A 17874-nucleotide genomic window follows, 5' to 3' on the forward strand; every position below is an offset into this window, starting at 1 on the left:
GCCTTTCAAAGTGCTGGGATTTCAGGCATGAGCAAGGAGGGCTCAATCCCAGCAAAGCAGGCTATTCTTAGCTCAGCTCACAGCCACCTCAGCTGGAACTGGAAGCAGGGGGCTAAGGCCTTTAGGGGTGATAGGGAGAGGGAAGTGGAAGTGAACAGGCAAAGGCAGTGGGCAGCAGAGGCCCGGGCACTTGGCACCTGGTCTGAGGCCATCCTCCCCCTTGGCCTCCCAGTGTTGGGATTACACACGGGAGCCACCGCTCCTTGCCGAAAATATTTACTATTTGCCCTTTAAGGAAACATATGCTGGCTGGGCGCAGTGGCTTACGCCTGTAATCCCAGCACTTTGGGAGGCCAAAGGGGACAGATTGTTTGAGGTCGGAGTTCGAGACCAGCCTGGCCAATATGGTGAAACCCCATCTCTACAAAAATACAAAATAAAATTAGCCAGCCGTGGCGGTGCATTACTGTAATCCCAGCTACTCGTGAGGCTGAGGCAGGAGAATCTCTTGAACTCAGGCATCAGGAGCCTGCCTGTCCCCCCAGCAGGCTCTCCCTGCCTCTGCCAGCTCCTGGTCCTCCCCTCACCTGTGCCTCCCGCTGGGTGGCCTGGAGGGAGAATGAAGGAGCCTGTGGAGGGGGGTAACTCCAGAAGGCCAGTCAACCGATCTGGGCACCAGCCTGAGCTCCGCCACGATCCGGCTGGAAGACCTCACACGGGGCAGGGACCTCTCTGGACGTCAGCTTCCCATCAGCCTACATGTGTTACTCCTTCAGGGACTCCCTCTTGGTGTCCGGCCAATAGATTAGGTCTCCCCGTAATAGGCTCACATAGCTCCTGGGACTTCTTCATAGCATGCAGCACAGTCAAAATTAATCAATCCCGATATAATTCTGGAAGAGTCTTGTCCTTCTGGAAAAACATCTAAGCTCCATGAGATCCCAGACTGATAAATTTCTGGCACCTAACTCAATCCCTCACACATAGTAGGTGCTCAATGAACATCTACTCAAGGAATGAATGGTGGGATAAAACGAGTGTTGTGGCTGAGCTCACAAAAAGAAAAAAAGAAAGAAACGCTGAACTCCACCAACCTGAGGCCCAGTGGGCACAGTGTGGGCAAGTGGGAGGGAGGGAGAAACACGTGGGGGCAGCTGCCCCAATTTCCCCTTAGACGCCTTAGAGTCTCACCTCCTTGTCCCTGGTAGAGGCTCTGACCTCACTCCTCCTAGCCCACTTCTCTGCCTTTGAGGCTGGTTCGGGATATTGGGAACCAGAGAGAGGGTATTATCATTTTCTGTTTTATTCTTTGAGACGGCATTTCACTCTCGTTGCCCAGGCTGGAGTGCAATGACTCGATCTCAACTCACTGCAACCTCCGCCTTCTGGTTTCAAGTGATTCTCCCACCTCAGCCTCCTGAGTAGCTGGGATTACAGGCATGTGCCACCGTGCCCAGCTAATTTTGTATTTTTAGAGAGATGGGGTTTCACCATGTTGGCCAGGCTGGTCTTGAACTCCTGACCTCAGGTAATCCACCAGCCTTGGTCTCCCAAAGTGCTTGGATTACAGGTGAGAGCCACCGTGCCCAGCCTATCATTTTCTATTTGAACTTGCCCAAGAATCAGTGCACGGCAAAGTGCACACCAGGTGTGCTTCACACTGAGGAGGAGGCAGGGGCTTCCCAGAGGATGAGGGGTCAGAAGGAAGCCTGCGTCCGGGCCACAGGAGGTTGACCAGAGGCTGCAGGCACACCATGGTTGTGAGGGGCACCTGCTCTGAGAATCACCCCAGACCATGCCCACCTGGCTCCAGCAGCCAGCCTGACTGGGGATTTGCAGAGCGGGTGGGACCGCTGCACTCCTCTGGTCCCCCACCAGCTCCTGCCTCTCCAAGGGCGCCTGAGCCCAGGACATCCCAAGAGGCATGTCTCCAGGAGTCAGCCTGGCCTCCTCACCCCCTCCCGGGCTCTCCCCCTCCTGGGCACTGCCTCATCTGCATTGCCGCCCAGATGGTTCACCACAGCCTCACTTCCCAGAACTGCCCCGCTGCCCTGATGTCTGTTCCCGCAGCTGCTTCAGGGCAAATAGAAACTCTTCCCACCCCAGCCTCGGACAGAGCAGGGCTTGTTGGTTTGGGGTCAGAGGAGATATTGGCTAGGAGCTAACTCTCCTCACTCCCCACCCTCCGCTCCAAACTTGGAGCAGATGTGGATTCCTCTTTGACAAAGTGGGCAGAAAGTTTCCTCCCCTTTCCACTGGGCCCCGACATTTCATCCTCTCTGCACCCTCCTAGAGTCACCCCCACTCGCCCACTCACACCCTCTCAACACTCCCCAGGGCCCCCTCTGTGGGTGGAGGAATGGGTCCCCTGGGGCAGGGGTCCTGGCACTCGGGCCCAGCCCAAGCCCCAGAGGGAACGAGGAATCCGAGAAGGCAGGCGGTGGGTAGGTGGGTGGGTCCCTCAAGTGTTTTCTTTCCCCTCCCCTCCTCGCAGTTTTTCTGGGAAATGCCAGAGGCCGGCTGGGCCTGGAATGTCAGGCTTGAAAGAACTCCTCCACTGCCTCTTAGACAGCGGAGCCACAAACCTTTTCATTAGCTCTGTGGCCCCTCCTGGCAGGAACAAAGGCCTGCAAACAGGAATGCCATTGTCCCTGCATCCCTTGGCCTGCCCTATCTGAAGCAGGAAAGGGAGGGCTCAGGGTCGACCTGGCCTGAGACCTGTGAACCCTTCCCCTGCTCCGGAAAGGCCATCTGGGCCATAGTCCTCCAGGTTGCAAGGTTAGTCTCGTGGGGCATCCCAGTGAGTAAGAAAAGAAGCCAGGGGGCTGGTCGCAGTGGCTCATGCCCGTAATCCTAGCACTTTGGGAGGCCAAGACAGGTGGATCGTGAAGTCAGGAGTTCGAGACCAGCCTGGCCAACATGGTGAAACTCTGTCTCTACTAAAAATACAAAAATTAGCTGGGCGTGGTGGTGCTTGCCTGTAATCCCAGCTACTCGGGAGGCTGAGGCAGGAGAATCACTTGAACCTAGGTGGCAGAGGTTGCAGAGAGCCAAGATCACACCACTGCACTCTAGCCTGATGCTGTCTCAAAAAAAAAAAGAAAGAAAAGAAAAGAAAAGAAAGAAAGAAAGAAAGAAAAGAAGCCAGGGAGTCAGAACTGAGCACCTAGGTAGCCCAGCCCTAGGTGCCAGGCCTCAGCCCCGCGGGGCCACACTGGAGCAGTGGGCAGGGTTTCCAGGAGGTCAGATGAGAGACAGGTTCCCCAGAATCTACTCCAAATTGGCCAAGAGAAAGGGGGGCAGAAAGGAAGAGGCCTCCCTGCCTCCTCCCCTTGCCTCTAGACACGGACGCCGGACCTGTAGCTCCAGAAGGGAGGGAAGCCAATTGATTTCCCCACCGTGCGTCCGCAGGTGTGGCAGGCTAGCTCACACGCAGAAGAGACGCAATCAATGGCAGGCCCTGGGCAGTCCAGCCCCGGCTGCCTCCTTGTGCTGTAGAATGCCCTGCAGTCTTAAAGACAGGGAAGCCTTGGGCTTGGCGTTTAGCAACGCTGTGGTCTGAGGCCAGCGTCCTGACCCATCTGGCTGCAGATGCAGCCACCAACAATGGCAACCTCAGCATCCACCCCCCGGGCCGCGAAGCCTGTGTTCACCAAGCCACGCCACGGCTTCCCGCGACCACCCCGCGGCGCCAGGGTTCCTTCCCATCTGAGAGATTTGGGGAAGGCTCAGCATCTGTCACACACCATGAGTAAGTGGAGCCCCGCAGGCGGCTGAAACCACTGTGTACTTCCCCTCCATCGTGAATGAATATCTATTATCTTTATGACCAAGCACCTTTGCCTGGAAATGGGATTCTGACTTCGCAGAAATTCTGCAAAGGGAGAGATTAGGAAAAGGCGACAGTCTCCTAAATCCCTTAGACGGGAAATCAGGAGGGCGGAGCAGAGGGGCCAGATGTCCCCTTGACCTCCCCCCAGCGGAGGGAAGATAGGCGCAAGCCAGCCTGTGTCCTGGCCCCGGCATCTCTCTGCCAGGGTCCCTGCCTGGAAGAGGCTCTGGAAGTGTGCCCTGTAGAGGCCCAGGTATCTCCTCCCACATTTCCAGAAATGCTTTTTATCCTCATTCCCTTTGTCTTCAGACCAACGGGCCTGATCATCCACTCACACCCTCTATCCCATCTGTACAGCTCCTGAGCCCTGCAGGGAAAACCAGAAAGTACTCGAGAAGAAAGCAGGTTGTGGTCTCTAATAACAGGGGAAAAAGAAATCCACATCATCCTTGACTTACAGATTCATTGAGCACTTTTCATTGTACCGGGTTCCAGACTTACAAAAAAAAAAAATCAAATATAGTCCGTTTCCCCAAGATCCTCACTGGAGAAGTAGTCAGAACATTTAATGCAAAAATAGTTAGCTGGAAGTTCAGAGTGTCTGCCTTTCTTTCTTTCTTTCTTTCTTTCTTTCTTTCTTTCTTTCTTTCATTTTCTCTCTCTTTCTTTCTCTCTCTCTCTCTCTTTCTTTCTTTCGTCTCTCTCTCTCTCTCTTTCTCTCTCTCTCTCTCTCTCTCTCTTTCTTTCTTTCTTTGACAGGGTCTCACTCTGTCTTCCAGGCTGGAATGCTGCAGCGCTGTCATAGTTCACTGCAGCCTCTACCTGCTGGGCTCAAGCGATCCTCCCACCTCAGCCTCCCAAGTAGCTGGGACCACAGGTGTGCACCACCACGCCCAGGCAATTTTTAAAATTTTTTGTAGAGATGGAGTCTCATTATGTTGCCCAAGCTGGTCTCAAACTCCTGAGCTCAAGCGATCCTCCCACCTTGACCTCCCAAAGTGGATTGCTGGTGCGTGCCACCACGCCCAGCCCAACTGCCACGTTTTAAAGGAAAAGTAGAAATCAGTCAAGGTGTGGAAGACAGTTTCCTCCCTGTCCCCAGACAGGGAAGCAAATGTTTGGAGACCCAGGCTTGGGGAACGTAGTACCTTCTGGACAGCTTGGAGCTCCATGTAGCTGGAGCACAACGCACCAGCCGCTGGGGCAGTGGCCGCCAATGAAGTTAACACACAGAGCAGCCTGGACACACACTGCACTGAGGAGTCTGGATTCATCCAGAAGGCGATGGGAAACCATGGGAGAGATTAGAATGCCAAAGGGAAGGCCGGGCATGGCGGCTAACGCCTATAATCCTAACACTTTGAGAGGCCAAGGCCGGCGGATCACCTGAGGTCAGGAGTTTGAGACCAGCCTGGCCAATATGGTGAAACCTGGTCTCTACTAAAAACACAAAAATTTAGCTGGGCGTGGTGGTAGGCACCTGTAATCCAGCTACTTGGGAGGCTGAGGCAGGAGAATCACTTGAACCCAGGAGGGAGGTGGAGGTTGCAGTGAGCCGAGATGGCACCACTGCACTCCAGCCTGGGTGACAGAGTGGTACTCCATCTCAAAAAAAAAAAGAAAAAAAAGAATGCAAAAGAGAAGCTTGGTGGCTGGCTGACCTGTTTCAAGACAAGCAGCTCTCTGGAATGTATCTTCCATAGGAGATGTATGGCGTCCCCCAAACCAGGCAGCTTGCATCCACAGCCGACCCTATGAACCGAAGCTGCAGCCGCTCAGCTCACTCCTCCCTCTCCTCAAAACCTCCCCAGTGCTTTCAAAATCATGACAGTTAACATGCAGTGAGCACTTCTATGTGCAAAGCACTACTCTCAGCATTTTGCATCTGTGAGCTCCAGACAACTCCATAAGGTAGGATCTAATCTCTAACCAGTTTACAAATAAGGAAACCGAGGCACAGCTGGCAAGTCAGGTTGCCTAAAGTCACATAGCTACCGGGTGATAGAGCCTGAACAGCAGTTTGATCTCCTGAGTCAGTAGGCAGGGAGCCCCCCCACCTACCACCTCACTCAACATCAGGGGCCCCTCGTCAGTTGCCTCAGCCATCTCCCCCTGCAGGATTCACCCAGCACGTCTGTCTTCCAGCGCTTTGCCCTGTGCCTGGCAAAAGCAGGCTCTCAGCAAGGGTTTGTGGAATGGATGAATGAACTTGACTTGTGTCACAGCACTGTAATTTACAAAGCACTTTCTCGTCCATTACCTCAAGGGCTATTCCTTGAGTCTTCCTTGCCTTCCACTGGGCTCTGCCCAGAAGTATATGGTCATGCAGCCACGTAACACTGAATGGATGAGAAAAAGAATGAACTGATTACAGAGAGAGGGAGAATCCATTTCATTACCCTGCAAGCATTGTGAGGGCAAAACCAGGTCCTACTCATCATTCTATATCAATGCCCAGCGCAGTGTCTGGTGCATGGAGCTCGATGTTTGTGAAAAGTGTTGAATAAGCCAGTTTCCTCCTCTGCTCTCCTCATAGGCTGGAGGGAGAGTTGGACGGGATTACTTCTATTTCTATCACACTTCGATGGGCAGAATCTTTTTTATTTTTTTTAATTTCAAATCTCCCATGGGAAAAAGTTCTTTTTCTTTCTTCCTTTCCTTTTTTTGAGACAGAGTCTCGGTCTGTCGCCAGGCTGGAGTGCAGTGGTGCAATCTTGGCTCACTGCCACCTACGCCTCCCGGTTCAAGTGATTCTCCTGCCTCAGCCTCCTGAGGAGCTGGGACTACAGGCACACACCACCATGCCCTACTAATATTTATATTTTCAGTAGAGATGGGGTTTCACCACATTGGCCACAATGGTCTCAATCTCTTAACATCATGATCCACCTGCCTCAGCCTCCCAAAGTGCTGGGATTGCAGGTGTGAGCCCTGCCCCCCCCCCTTTTTTTTTTTTTTTTGAAACAGGGTCTCACTCTGTTGCTCAGACTGGAGTGCATGGCTGACTGCAGTCTCGACCTCCTGGGCTCAAGCCATCCTCTCAACCTCAGCCTCCTGAGTAGGTGAGACTACAGGCGCAGGCCATCATTCCTGGCTAATTTTTTCTATTTTTTGTAGAGACGGGGGTGCTCACTTTGCTGCCCAGGCTGGTCTTTAACTCCTATGCTCAAGTGATCCCCCCGCCTTGGCCTGCCAAAGGTAAGGAAAAGGTTCTGGCTCCTATTTTACAGATGGCAAAACCGAAGCCCAGAGAAGCTGTGCGTCTTGTCCAAATCTCGTTTAGTCTCCAACACGTGCTGGAGAGAGGTGATGGCACAGACTGAGGATACAGTGGCAAAGACAGTACACGCCTATCAATTCCCAGACTCGTGAAGGGCCGGCTCTGGGCTCTGGAATCCCAAGCTCCCAGTCCCTGGCGGCAGTCTCTTCCTTCCCTTTCAGCAACTCATTATCCTGGTATCTGGGAAGAGCGCAGGGCCCCAGGCCCACAGCCCCTGCATCCGGAGGTGAAGATCTAAGTGTCACTGAGGCAGTTCCCGGGTGTCTACCGCACCGCACAGCCCGTATGGGGACAAGATGACAAAACGTGCCATCCTTCATAAAGCTGGCCCCGGGTCCCCAAACTATCTACATCAGTGCCAACGTGACCAACAGCAAACCAATCTTTCACCTCAATCACCTCCTCTCCCCGCTTCTGCCCCCTTCCCGCCAGTGATTAGATCCTCCCCGCACCCCAAGAGAGGCAGGGGAGCACATCCCAGGGGCTGTGGGCCATTGGGCAGTAGCTTGAACCCCTGAAAACTGCTTTCTGGAAATCCTCTCCTGCTAGATTGTATTCCCAGGTCTGACCCCAGCCGGGGGCGTGAATTCCCCGTTCTTGGCCACGTCTTCTACTCCGGAGCCAGCCACTCCCGCAGACCCCTGGCGAGCCTATTCCAGGGCCTGGGGCGCGCAGCTCCAGTCTGCAGTCCCCTAGGAGACCCCAGGGCGCCCTCTGGCGGACGCGGGACGCGGGTTGGGGCCTTCTTTCCCTCTCCAGCTCTCCAGCCGCACGGAGAGCACCTGGTCCGACCCACACGGGACCAAGTGGGTTTGCAGACTCCAATGCATGAAAGCGCTTTCATAGGGGAGGGGAGGGGGCTCAATACCCGTGTCAGGGTCGGTAAAGAACCTGGCAGTGCGCCAAGGCCGGGTAGCTGCCACACAGGGGCGTCCCCTGCAGCCCCGGGTCTCCCCTCCGGAACCTGCCCGCAGGTAACGGTCGCACGCCTCCAACCTCCGGCTCCCGGTCTGCCCCCGGTCCCGCGGCCTGGCTATGGGGTAGCCCCACTTCCCTTTTGGCTGGGCCGGGCCGCCTGGACCCGCCATCGGGCCTTCGGCGAGGCCCGGGTGGCGGCGAGGGGGTGTCCCCGCGGGGTCCGAGAAAAGGGGAAGGGGAACCGGGAGGTTCTCCAGGTCGGCCTCCTAGAACTGCCCGCGCTCCCGAAGCGGCGCCCCCGCCTCTGCCAGAAATTGGCCTTCTTAGAAGGGAGGGGGGTGGGGGGAAAGTGTGAATGAGAAGTTGGGGGCGGAGCGCGCGGCGGGGAGGGGCCGCTGCCAGGAACGCGCCGCCGGGGCTGGCGCCGCGCCCACCGGCCGCCTCGGCCGCCTCCTGTCGCGCTTTGTCTCCGCGCGCGTCCCTCCCGGTCCCTGCCCCTGCTCGCGGCCCGCCCTCGGCGCCCGCGGCCCCTCCCCGCCCTCCGCGCTCAGCCTTTCTCTGCTGCGAGTAGTGACTAAACATTACAAGAAGGCCGGCCGCGCAGTTCCAGGAATCGGGGGGCGGGGCGCGGCGGCCGCCTATATACCCGCGAGCGCGGCCTCCGCGGCGGCTCCGACTCGGACTCCCCGCGCCGCCGCCGCCACTCGGCCCCCGCGCGCCGCCCGCCGCCCGCCCGGCCCAGCTCTCGCCGCGACCCCTCGCCTCGTCCCCGCCCGGTCGGCCCCGGAGTGCGCAGGGGGCAGGGCGGGCGCCCCGGGGAAGCTCGAGGGACGCGCACGCCAAGGCTCCTTTGTGGACTTCACGGCCGCCAACATCTGGGCACAGCGCGGGCCACCGCTGGCCGCCGCGCCGCCGCCTAGCCTTGGGGACCGCAGGGGGCTCAGCCCCAAGGACGGAGACTTCGATTCGGGCCCAGGTAGGAAGGAGGAGCATGGCGTGGGGAGGGGGCTCGCTCAGTCCCGGGAGCTTTTCCCGGTTTCCCCTCCCCTTCCCGGGTCTTTCCCGTCAGGGAGGGGACGAGGTAGGGGCAGAGCGGATGGAAGCCGGAGATCCCGGGTTCCCGGAACACTCGGGCCGGGCCCTCGGGCTTCTCTGGTCCCCTCATCATCCCCGTGCTTCGGGTTTCTCCCTCCGTCCACACCTCCCGGGGCCACCGGACTGAGCGGCGCCCAGACAGTCCCGGGGGCCCTTCTCCCGCTCCCCACCCGGCCGCACTCCTGGAGACCCAACTTCCGCGCGCGAGTTTCCCACGCTGCGCCCTGGCCGTGAGCGCCGGGGAAGGGGCTGCCCGGGGCCACCCGGCAGGGGCGGGAGCCGTGCGGGCTCCGTGGGGCGCCGGGATCGGAGCGCGGACCCAGGCGAGGGCCTCCGGGGCAGTAGGTGCCCCAATCGCTCGGCGGAGACAGGGGAGCCGGGGCGGGCCGGGCGCGCTGGAGGGTTCCGGGCACTCACGCGGTGCGCCTTCCAATCCGCAGCCCCCCGGGATGCAGTAGCGGCCGCTGTGCGGAGGCCGCGAAGCAGCTGCAGCCGCCGCCGTTCAGATCCACGCTGGCTCCGTGCGCCATGGTCACCCACAGCAAGTTTCCCGCCGCCGGGATGAGCCGCCCCCTGGACACCAGCCTGCGCCTCAAGACCTTCAGCTCCAAGAGCGAGTACCAGCTGGTGGTGAACGCAGTGCGCAAGCTGCAGGAGAGCGGCTTCTACTGGAGCGCAGTGACGGGCGGCGAGGCGAACCTGCTGCTCAGCGCGGAGCCCGCCGGCACCTTTCTCATTCGCGACAGCTCGGACCAGCGCCACTTCTTCACGCTCAGCGTCAAGACCCAGTCTGGGACCAAAAACCTGCGCATCCAGTGCGAGGGGGGCAGCTTCTCTCTGCAGAGCGACCCCCGGAGCACGCAGCCCGTGCCCCGCTTCGACTGCGTGCTCAAGCTGGTGCACCACTACATGCCACCCCCTGGAGCCCCCTCCTTCCCCTCACCACCTACTGAACCCTCCTCCGAGGTGCCTGAGCAGCCATCTGCCCAGCCCCTCCCTGGGAGTCCCCCCAGAAGAGCCTATTACATCTACTCCGGGGGCGAGAAGATCCCGCTGGTGTTGAGCCGGCCTCTCTCCTCCAACGTGGCCAGTCTTCAGCATCTCTGTCGGAAGACTGTCAATGGCCACCTGGACTCCTATGAGAAAGTCACCCAGCTGCCCGGGCCCATTCGGGAGTTCCTGGACCAGTACGATGCCCCGCTTTAAGGAGCAAAGGACGCAAAGGGCATGGGTCGGGAGAGGGGCCTACGTCCCCTCTCCTCCGTGGCACATGGCACAAGCACAAGAAGCCAGCCAGGAGAGAGTCCTGTAGCTCTGGGGGAAAGGGGGCGGACAGGCCCCTCCCTTTGCCCTCCCCCTGCAGAATGGGGCAGTTGGACCTGGAATGTCTTGGAGGGAAGGGGGAGTGCCACCGGTGTGCTCCCCACCACTCCAGCTTCTCCGGAGGAGCCAGCTGGCCCGGTGGGGCCATAGCAACCCCAAGTGGATTCTTCTCCGATTCCTCAACTTCCCCTCTGCTTCCAAACGGGACACTTCGGGAATGCTGAACTAATAAGAACTGCCAGGGAATCTTCAAACTTTCCAGCGGAACTTGTTTGCTCTTTGATTTGGTTTAAACCTGAGCTGGTTGTGGAGCCTGGGAAAGGTGAAGAGAGAGGGGTCCTGAGGGCCCCGGGCTAAGGGCTGGCTAAGGAAACGGCCACACACCCCATCCACCCCAGGCGAGGAGCAAGGTGTCATGCTCCTCCCCCTGGCTCCAGGGAGAAGGACTTGGAGTGACCTGAAGGGAACCATACTGATGCCCCACATCCTCTCCCCTGGGACAGCCACAGAAAACACAGGTTCCAAAGTCTACCTGGTGCCTGAGAGCCCAGGGCCCTTCCTCCGTTTTAAGGGGGAAGCAGCATTTGAAGGGGATGGTGGGCTGGTCAGCTGGTCTCCTTTTCCTGCTCATACTATACCTTCCTGCACCTGAGTGGATGGAGGAGGAGGATGGAGGAGACAGGACGTTTTTCACCCCAGGCTCCTGGTAGAGAAGACAGGGGATTCTACTCTGTGCCTCCCGACTACGTCTGGCTAAGAGATTCGCCTTAAATGCTCCCTGTCCCATGGAGAGGGACCCAGCATAGGAAAGCCACACACTCAGCCTGGATTTGTGGAGAGGCTGAGGGACTCACCGGAGGGCACCCAGCCAGCCCACAGCCAGGGAAGTGGGAGGGGGCGGAAACCCATGCCTTCCAGCTGAGCACTGGGAGTGTTAGCCCAGTGAGTATTGGCCAGTCAGGTGCCTCCTGGTCAGAGCAGAGCCACCAGGCCCACTGCCCCCAGCCCTGCACAGCCCTCCCTCCTGCCTGGGTGGGCTGGAGGTCATCGGAGAGGCTGGACTGCTCCCACGCCAGGTGCTCCCGCTCTGCCATAGCACTGATCAGTGACAACTTACAGGAATGTAGCAGCGATGGAATTACCTGGAACTGTTTTTTTTTTGTGGGGGGGGAGGCAGTGAAACAATCACAAAGGTTTCTGTGTCAGGTATCGGGCTGGATGGGCAGTTGTGTGTTGGGGTGGTTTTTTTTCTCTATTTTTTTGTTCGTTTATTGTTTTTTTAACAATGTTTACAATCTGCCTCAATCACTCTGTCTTTTATAAAGATCCCACCTCCAGTCCTCTCTCCTCCCCCTACTCAGGCCCTCGAGGCTACTAGGAGATGCTTGAAGAACTCAACAAAATCCCAGTCCAAGTCAAACTTTGCACATATTTATATTTATATTCAGAAAAGAAACATTTCAGTAATTTATAATAAAGAGCACTATTTTTTAATGAAAAACATGACTTGAGCCTTTTCTCCACCTCCCACCCCCCTGCCTTGCTTTCTCTTTCACCCACACCCACACTCTGCATTGGAGAGGAGGATGAGAGCTGCTGAGGGTGGCGGCTCTGCCCCCTCGCTGGAATCGAATACGTCTCAGCCTTACGTCAGCACGCCCGCCCCGTGTGTCACTGACAAGCTAAGGCAGCTACCTAGACTGTTACTGAGAGGGGTAATTCCTGCAAGTCTGATTCAGATCTGACCAGAATATGCAAAGCAAGTTCGAAGGAAGCGCTTCAAAGGGCTTGCAGGGAGCAAGCTGAGCTGTGGTCAAAGCTTTTAGAGGCTCCAAGCTATTAGAGGAGTTCTGGCTCCTTGGCAGAGAGTCGTTCAGAGAAAGCCCAGACAAGGGGTCCTGGTCGTGACCTATGACCTCAGCCTAGCCAGATCACTAGAGGCGGGGTAGGGGTGGTCCTGAAGCAAATCTTGCAAGCAGGTGGAGCACCCCCAGCGGGGTGGGCATTCAGGGGCTTCCTAGCCACTGCTCTCCATGCCTGCTTCCCTTCCCCATTCCTAGGTGCCCCAACCTGAGCACCGGATAGAATCGCCCTCCTCCCAAAAAGCACCCATCTGTTCATCTCTCTATATTTTTTTGACACAGGGTCTCGCTATGTTGCCCAGGCTGGTCTCCAACTCCGGGGCTCGAGGGATCCTCTCCTCAGCCCATCTATTTTTAGTCACTCTCACTTAACCGCTAAGGGGCATTTGGAGGTTACCTGGATAACCACCTGGTCCCACAGGGCCAGCATTCTCATCCCCATATTCTCAGACATGGCCATGTGCCCCATTCAAGCCAGGATTTGGACTGGTCACTCCTGGTGCCTAGACTGGTGCTCAGTAAATATTTGTCAACCAAGTAGGGGCAGCAACTCAGGTTCAGGGAGGTTAAGCAACCTATCCAAGGGCACACCACTTAGTAATAAAGGGAAAAGAGGATTGGAACCCAGAGGCATTTGATTTCCAAAGCCCATGCCTCTCTGCCTCTCTATACTCAGCATATACCCGCGCTTCCCCGGGATGAGTCCCTTCTCAAAAGCCAAGAGGTTAGTACCCTTCCCCCCACCTCTGGCGTTTCAGCACTAGGGTTCTTCTAATAGCAAAAAACGTCTCTCCCATCATTCCAGCACTTCGGGAGGCTGAGGTGGGCTGATGGCTGGAACCCAGAAATTCAAGACCAGTCTGGGCAGCATAGTGAGACCCTGTCTCAATTTTAAAAAAACAAAACAAAAACACCTTCTCTGAGGTATTCTCCTTTCATGCTTCCTTCTCCTCCAACCTCCCCTCCCTGCCACCACCTGGAACCACCACCTGATACCTGGGAAGTGAGTGTTAGCCCCAAGTCAGGGGCCCTCATCTGTCTCAGATGACACAAATGCCAGAGCCTCTTCCCGGCCCCTTTGCACTCAAGATACTGCTCCAGGAATTGGTGTCCAAAAGGCAACAGAGCATAAATAAACAAAGTCATTTTTCTTTCCTATTTCCTGGACTTTTGGAGAAAATGACCTAAAGTGACAAGAAGGGGCCAGGCCAGGCATGAGAAGGCTGAAGGGACAGAGCATGTGGGAGCCACAACAGAGGCATCGGAAAGGAACTCCAGACTGAGAATGCACACCCAGGTAGGGCCACCTTCCCAAAGCACAAGCGTAGGAAAGGGGGTGCATGGGGGCGTGGCTCCCCAGTGCCTTCCAGGAGGATGATGGGTCTTCCTCACCCTGGAGTCTGCTGTCAGCCATCACCACCGTCAGCTCCACAGAGCTCCCCTTCCACAGGAATAACAGCCATGAGGGAAGCGTGAACCTTTTTTTTGAGACAGGGTCTCACTCTGTCACCCAGGCTGGAGTTCAGTGGCATGATGATAGCTTGATGCAGCTTCGAACTCCCAGGTTTGAGTAATCCTCCCACCTCAATCTCCTGAGTAGCTGGGACTACGGGCACATGCCACCATGGCCAGCCAGCTATTTTTTTGTTTTTGTATATTTTATCGAGACAGGGTCTCGCTATGTTGCCCAGGCTGGTCTCGAACTCCGGAACTCAAGCGATCCACCAGCCTCGGCCTCCCAAAGTGTGGGATTACAGGCATGAGCCACTGTGCCCGACCAGTGGGTCCCTGTCCTTGACCCAGAAGGCAGCTGTTTAGCTAGGATGTCCAGTGTTCACTGAATGCTAGCAAAAGAATTTGACCTTCTCTGGCCAGGGAGGACGTAATATTCCCCGCCCACCCCAGGAAGGTTGAACCTTGGTTTTGCGACATTGCAGAGGCAAGAAGACTCATTTCCCTCCCTAGACCACTGCCCATCCCAACCTTCCTCTGTCTCTCTTATTATTTATTTTTACTTTGAGATAGATAGGGTCTTGCTCTGTCACCCAGGCTGGAGTGCAGTGGCAGGGTCACAGCTCACTGCTGCCTCTACTCCCCGAGGACAAGCGATCCTCCCACCTCAGCCTCTTGAGTGGGTGGGGCTACAGGCACGCACCACCACACCTGGCTAATTTTTGTACTATTTGTAGAGACGAGATCTTGCTATGTTGCCCAGGCTGATCTCTAATGCCCCAGCTCAAGCAATCTGCCCACCCGTCCTCCTAAAGAGCTGGGAGTACATGGGTGAGCACCACAGCTGGCATGTGTCTCCATTTCAGATCACACTGGACCAACCCTTTGGGTTTGCAGACAGGGAAACTGAGGCCCAGAGAAGGGGAGCTCAAGCCCACATAACAAACTGGTGGCAATGGCAGTAGAGAATCTCTCCCTCGATGGCTCTGCTCAGCACGGGCTCCCTTCTCTTCTCATCCCATACCCCACAGCAGAAGTCCTTCTGTACTTTCCAATCCTCAGAAGGGAAGATACCCTCCTCTAAGGGACTTAGTGGGTGCGCGGGGGGGGGGGGAACCTCCGGCCTGGCTGTGGGAGGAGGGGTGCTCCTGGCTCCCAGATGTGCTGAGAAGTGACCCGCAGGCAGTGGGTGGCTTCCTCCTGGCTGGAGCAGGCACCCCGTGCCTCGGCCGGGTTAAAAACACGGCGGAGGGTCCCCGGCCAACAGAAAGGGGAGAAACCCCCGTTCCGAGGCCTGTGCCCTATTACCTTGCTTCTAGAGCTATCTATCAGACTCCACCCCAAGAGGCCCTCTCCTCTCTCCGGTGGTGCTGTTTTAGGGAAGGCCTCCTGAGGCTAGAGCCAAGAATGGGAAATCTAAGGCCTGCTCTGGGGGAGGAAGGGAAGGAGGCCTCAGGCAGGGGGAGCCAGCGATGGAAACTCAGCCCGCACGACGTGTCCTGGTCTTAGGAATGAGTAAAGATACTTGGGAGGGGGCACCGCAGGGGTACCGGGCGGGGGCTGGGCGAAGAGGCAGCCGAGAGCCTAAGCGAGTGGGGGCCTCCAGTCCCAGGAGCGCGGGGAGGGAAAGGGACGGTCGAGGCCGAAGGTGACCGGAGCCCCCGTGCGGGGAGCACCCTCCTGCGCCCCGCCCCCACTCCCCTCCCGATCTGGCGGCCGCCGGGCTGGCGGGCGGGCGGGCGCGTCGCCCCGAGGCCGCCCTCTGCCAGGAAGAGTCACTTCCCGGACACCGCGGGAGCCCTGGCGGAGCTATGCGAAGAATGTCCGCGCCGAGCACGGGGGGCGGCACCTCCCGGGCCCGCGCGCGCCGCCGCCGCCGCCGCCGCCGCCGCCGCAGCGCCCAGCAGAGCGTGCGCCCCGCAGAGCGTGCGCCCCGGGCCCGGCCCCGCCCCGCCTGCCACGCCCCCGCCACGCCCCCCGCCCGCGGAGCGCGGTCGCCGGGGCAACCGGATTACGGGCGGAGAGCGCTGTTTATTCTCAGCCCAGTGCCAGGAAATTCGGCCGGGAGGCTGCCAGGCGCACCTCCCTGGGGTGGGGGGCGGGAGAGGGAGGAGAGAGGGTGGACCGGGCCGCCCTGGGCGCGTGGGGGGAGGGGGAGTCAGGCGTTCGTCACCGGGGGTCACTGACCCCTCGGAGGGGCGGCTGCTCAGAAAGCCCGGACTCTCCCGGCCGTGAGTGGATCAAGTTTTCTTGTCCGAGATCCGCCTTCACGTCAGCGGGGCAAACCCACCCCCAACACACGCTCTACTCAGGGAACCTGTTCTTGGAGCCTCAGCCCTCTCCCTTTCTAGTCACTCATTCATTCACTCATTCATTCATTCAGCAAATCTATGGAACACATCCCACGGTCAGGAACTGTTTTATGTCCAGCAAGACGAGGCCCTGCTCACCCTGCCCGCCAGAGGTTTAGTGGGAGCAACCAGACAAGAACAAGTAAATATGTAAAATAAATAAATACAGACTATTCGTGCCTGGAAGACGCATCTTCAAATCGCATTCGCATTACAGCAGGCATCCACCCTCCCACCCTCAGTGAGGTGGCCAGCTTGTTCCAGTTTAGCCCTGAAAGTCTGGCAAACTAGGACAGTTGGTCTCTGTACCCTCAGCTCGGAACACGTCCATTTCAGAGATGGAGAAACTGAGGCCCCAAACCCAAGGACAGCTCTTCCATTGTCACGGGGCTGGAGAGAGAGAGCTGAAGGCCCTAATTTCGAATCCTGGGTTCTATGGGCTAAACCCTTTTCACTGCCCAGAGCTCCAGGTCTCTGCCCCTCAAGGCCTCTGCAAGCACAGAGGACCACCTACGGCCAGCCCCCCAGGGTGTGGATGAAACTGCTAACTCCTGGACTGCCACCCAGCTCTTCTGAATTTAAAGCCTGAAGACAGCCCTGGATCTGAATAATCGCCCCCCCTGCCCACCAACCCAGGTGACTCTGAGACCGCTCGCTGCTGCCTTCTGGGCAGACAAGCCTGGATGCTCCTTTCTCCCTGGGGCAGTGTATTTCCTCCTTGTACCTTGACTAAGCCGAAGCTGGGAAATCAGCAGGGAGGGAAGGCTCCGGGACCGCCGGCCCGTGGGGCGGCAAGCATGGACAAGCGCAGCCCTTCCCTCTCCCTGAGCTGGAGGATGGCAAGGCCAGGGAGGAGGAGGATGCTCCTTCCTCACAGCGCTGAGCCCTCCCAGCTGTGCTGTGCTGGGAACAGGCCAGGCGTTTGTGAAATCCTCGGGCGAGCCTGACCCACTGTCATGAGGACTTGCCTGTGGAAGCTGGTGCCGGGAGGGGGATGGGGGCTGTTCCCAGAAGCGGGTAGAACTCTGGACTTCCCACTCCTGAGCGCTCTGATTGCAGCACAGCCTTAAGCAACAGTAGTGGCCTGGAAGGCTGGGCTGTAGGCTGGAAGACTGGGCTGTAGGCTGGAAGGCTGGGTTGTAGGCTTCAGGCTTTTTTCCAGAAAAGAAATCAGGGTTCTGAATTAAGACTTCGGGCTCTTCGGTTAACACTGTCGCTGCTGATATTCATAGCAATATTCAGGCCCAGCCTCAGGAAAAGACTGCAAACCCAGGATTAAAAAAATAAAAATCAAAAACAGAGTTCAAGTTTTCTTTCCATTACACAGGAAGATGTATTTCCTCTCTCACCTGCCCTCCCTCAAATCTCCAATCATAGTATATTCCTACAGAAAATGTTATTTAGCGCCTATAATGTACAGGATGTTGAAGATATAGACATAAAAAATTAAATCTGGCCAGGTGTGGCAGCTCAGGAGCACTTTGGGAGGCTGAGGCGGGTGGAGCATGAGGTCAGGAGTTTGAGACCAGCCTGGCCAACATGGCAAAACCCTGTCTCTACAAAAAATACAAAAATTAGCCAGGTGTGGAGGCAGGTCCTGTAATCCTAGCTACTCAGGAGGCTGAGGCAGGAGAATCGCTTGAACCCAGAAGGTGGAAGTTGCAAAGAGCCCAAATTGCGCCACTGCACTCCAGCCTGGGTGACAGAGTGACACACTCTAAAAAAAAAAAGAAAAAAAGAAAGAGACAGAAAGAAGAAAGG

At 57.3% G+C, this 17874-nt stretch overlaps 1 protein-coding gene and 1 long non-coding RNA gene across 2 annotated transcripts; one reads left to right on the top strand and one right to left on the bottom strand.

Annotated features, from left to right (window-relative positions):
* Nucleotides 1-3792: 3792 nt before the first annotated feature.
* LOC105718301 (uncharacterized) lies at nt 3793-8329 on the bottom strand. The gene is made up of 4 exons (XR_001107726.2): nt 8004-8329; nt 6966-7021; nt 6093-6171; nt 3793-4199 (listed from the first exon to the last, which is right to left on the bottom strand). It is a non-coding gene; the product is annotated as an uncharacterized LOC105718301 (long non-coding RNA).
* A 1236-nt stretch (nt 8330-9565) lies between these two features.
* On the top strand, nt 9566-11962 carry SOCS3 (suppressor of cytokine signaling 3). Its single transcript, XM_064369719.1, has one exon. The coding sequence runs from the start codon at nt 9654-9656 to the stop codon at nt 10329-10331; it is 678 nt and encodes a 225-aa protein (XP_064225789.1). The 5' UTR covers nt 9566-9653; the 3' UTR covers nt 10332-11962.
* The last annotated feature ends 5912 nt before the right edge of the window (nt 11963-17874 follow it).

Source organism: Aotus nancymaae, unplaced genomic scaffold, assembly GCF_030222135.1.
Source record: "Aotus nancymaae isolate 86718 unplaced genomic scaffold, 86718_ANA_hifiasm-v0.15.2.pri h1tg000089l, whole genome shotgun sequence".
Classification (NCBI taxonomy): domain Eukaryota; kingdom Metazoa; phylum Chordata; class Mammalia; order Primates; family Aotidae; genus Aotus; species Aotus nancymaae.

Bases quoted from the DNA above. Each gene is read 5' to 3' on its own strand.
- SOCS3 (XM_064369719.1), top strand. From the start codon at position 9,654: ATGGTCACCCACAGCAAGTTTCCCGCCGCCGGGATGAGCCGCCCCCTG.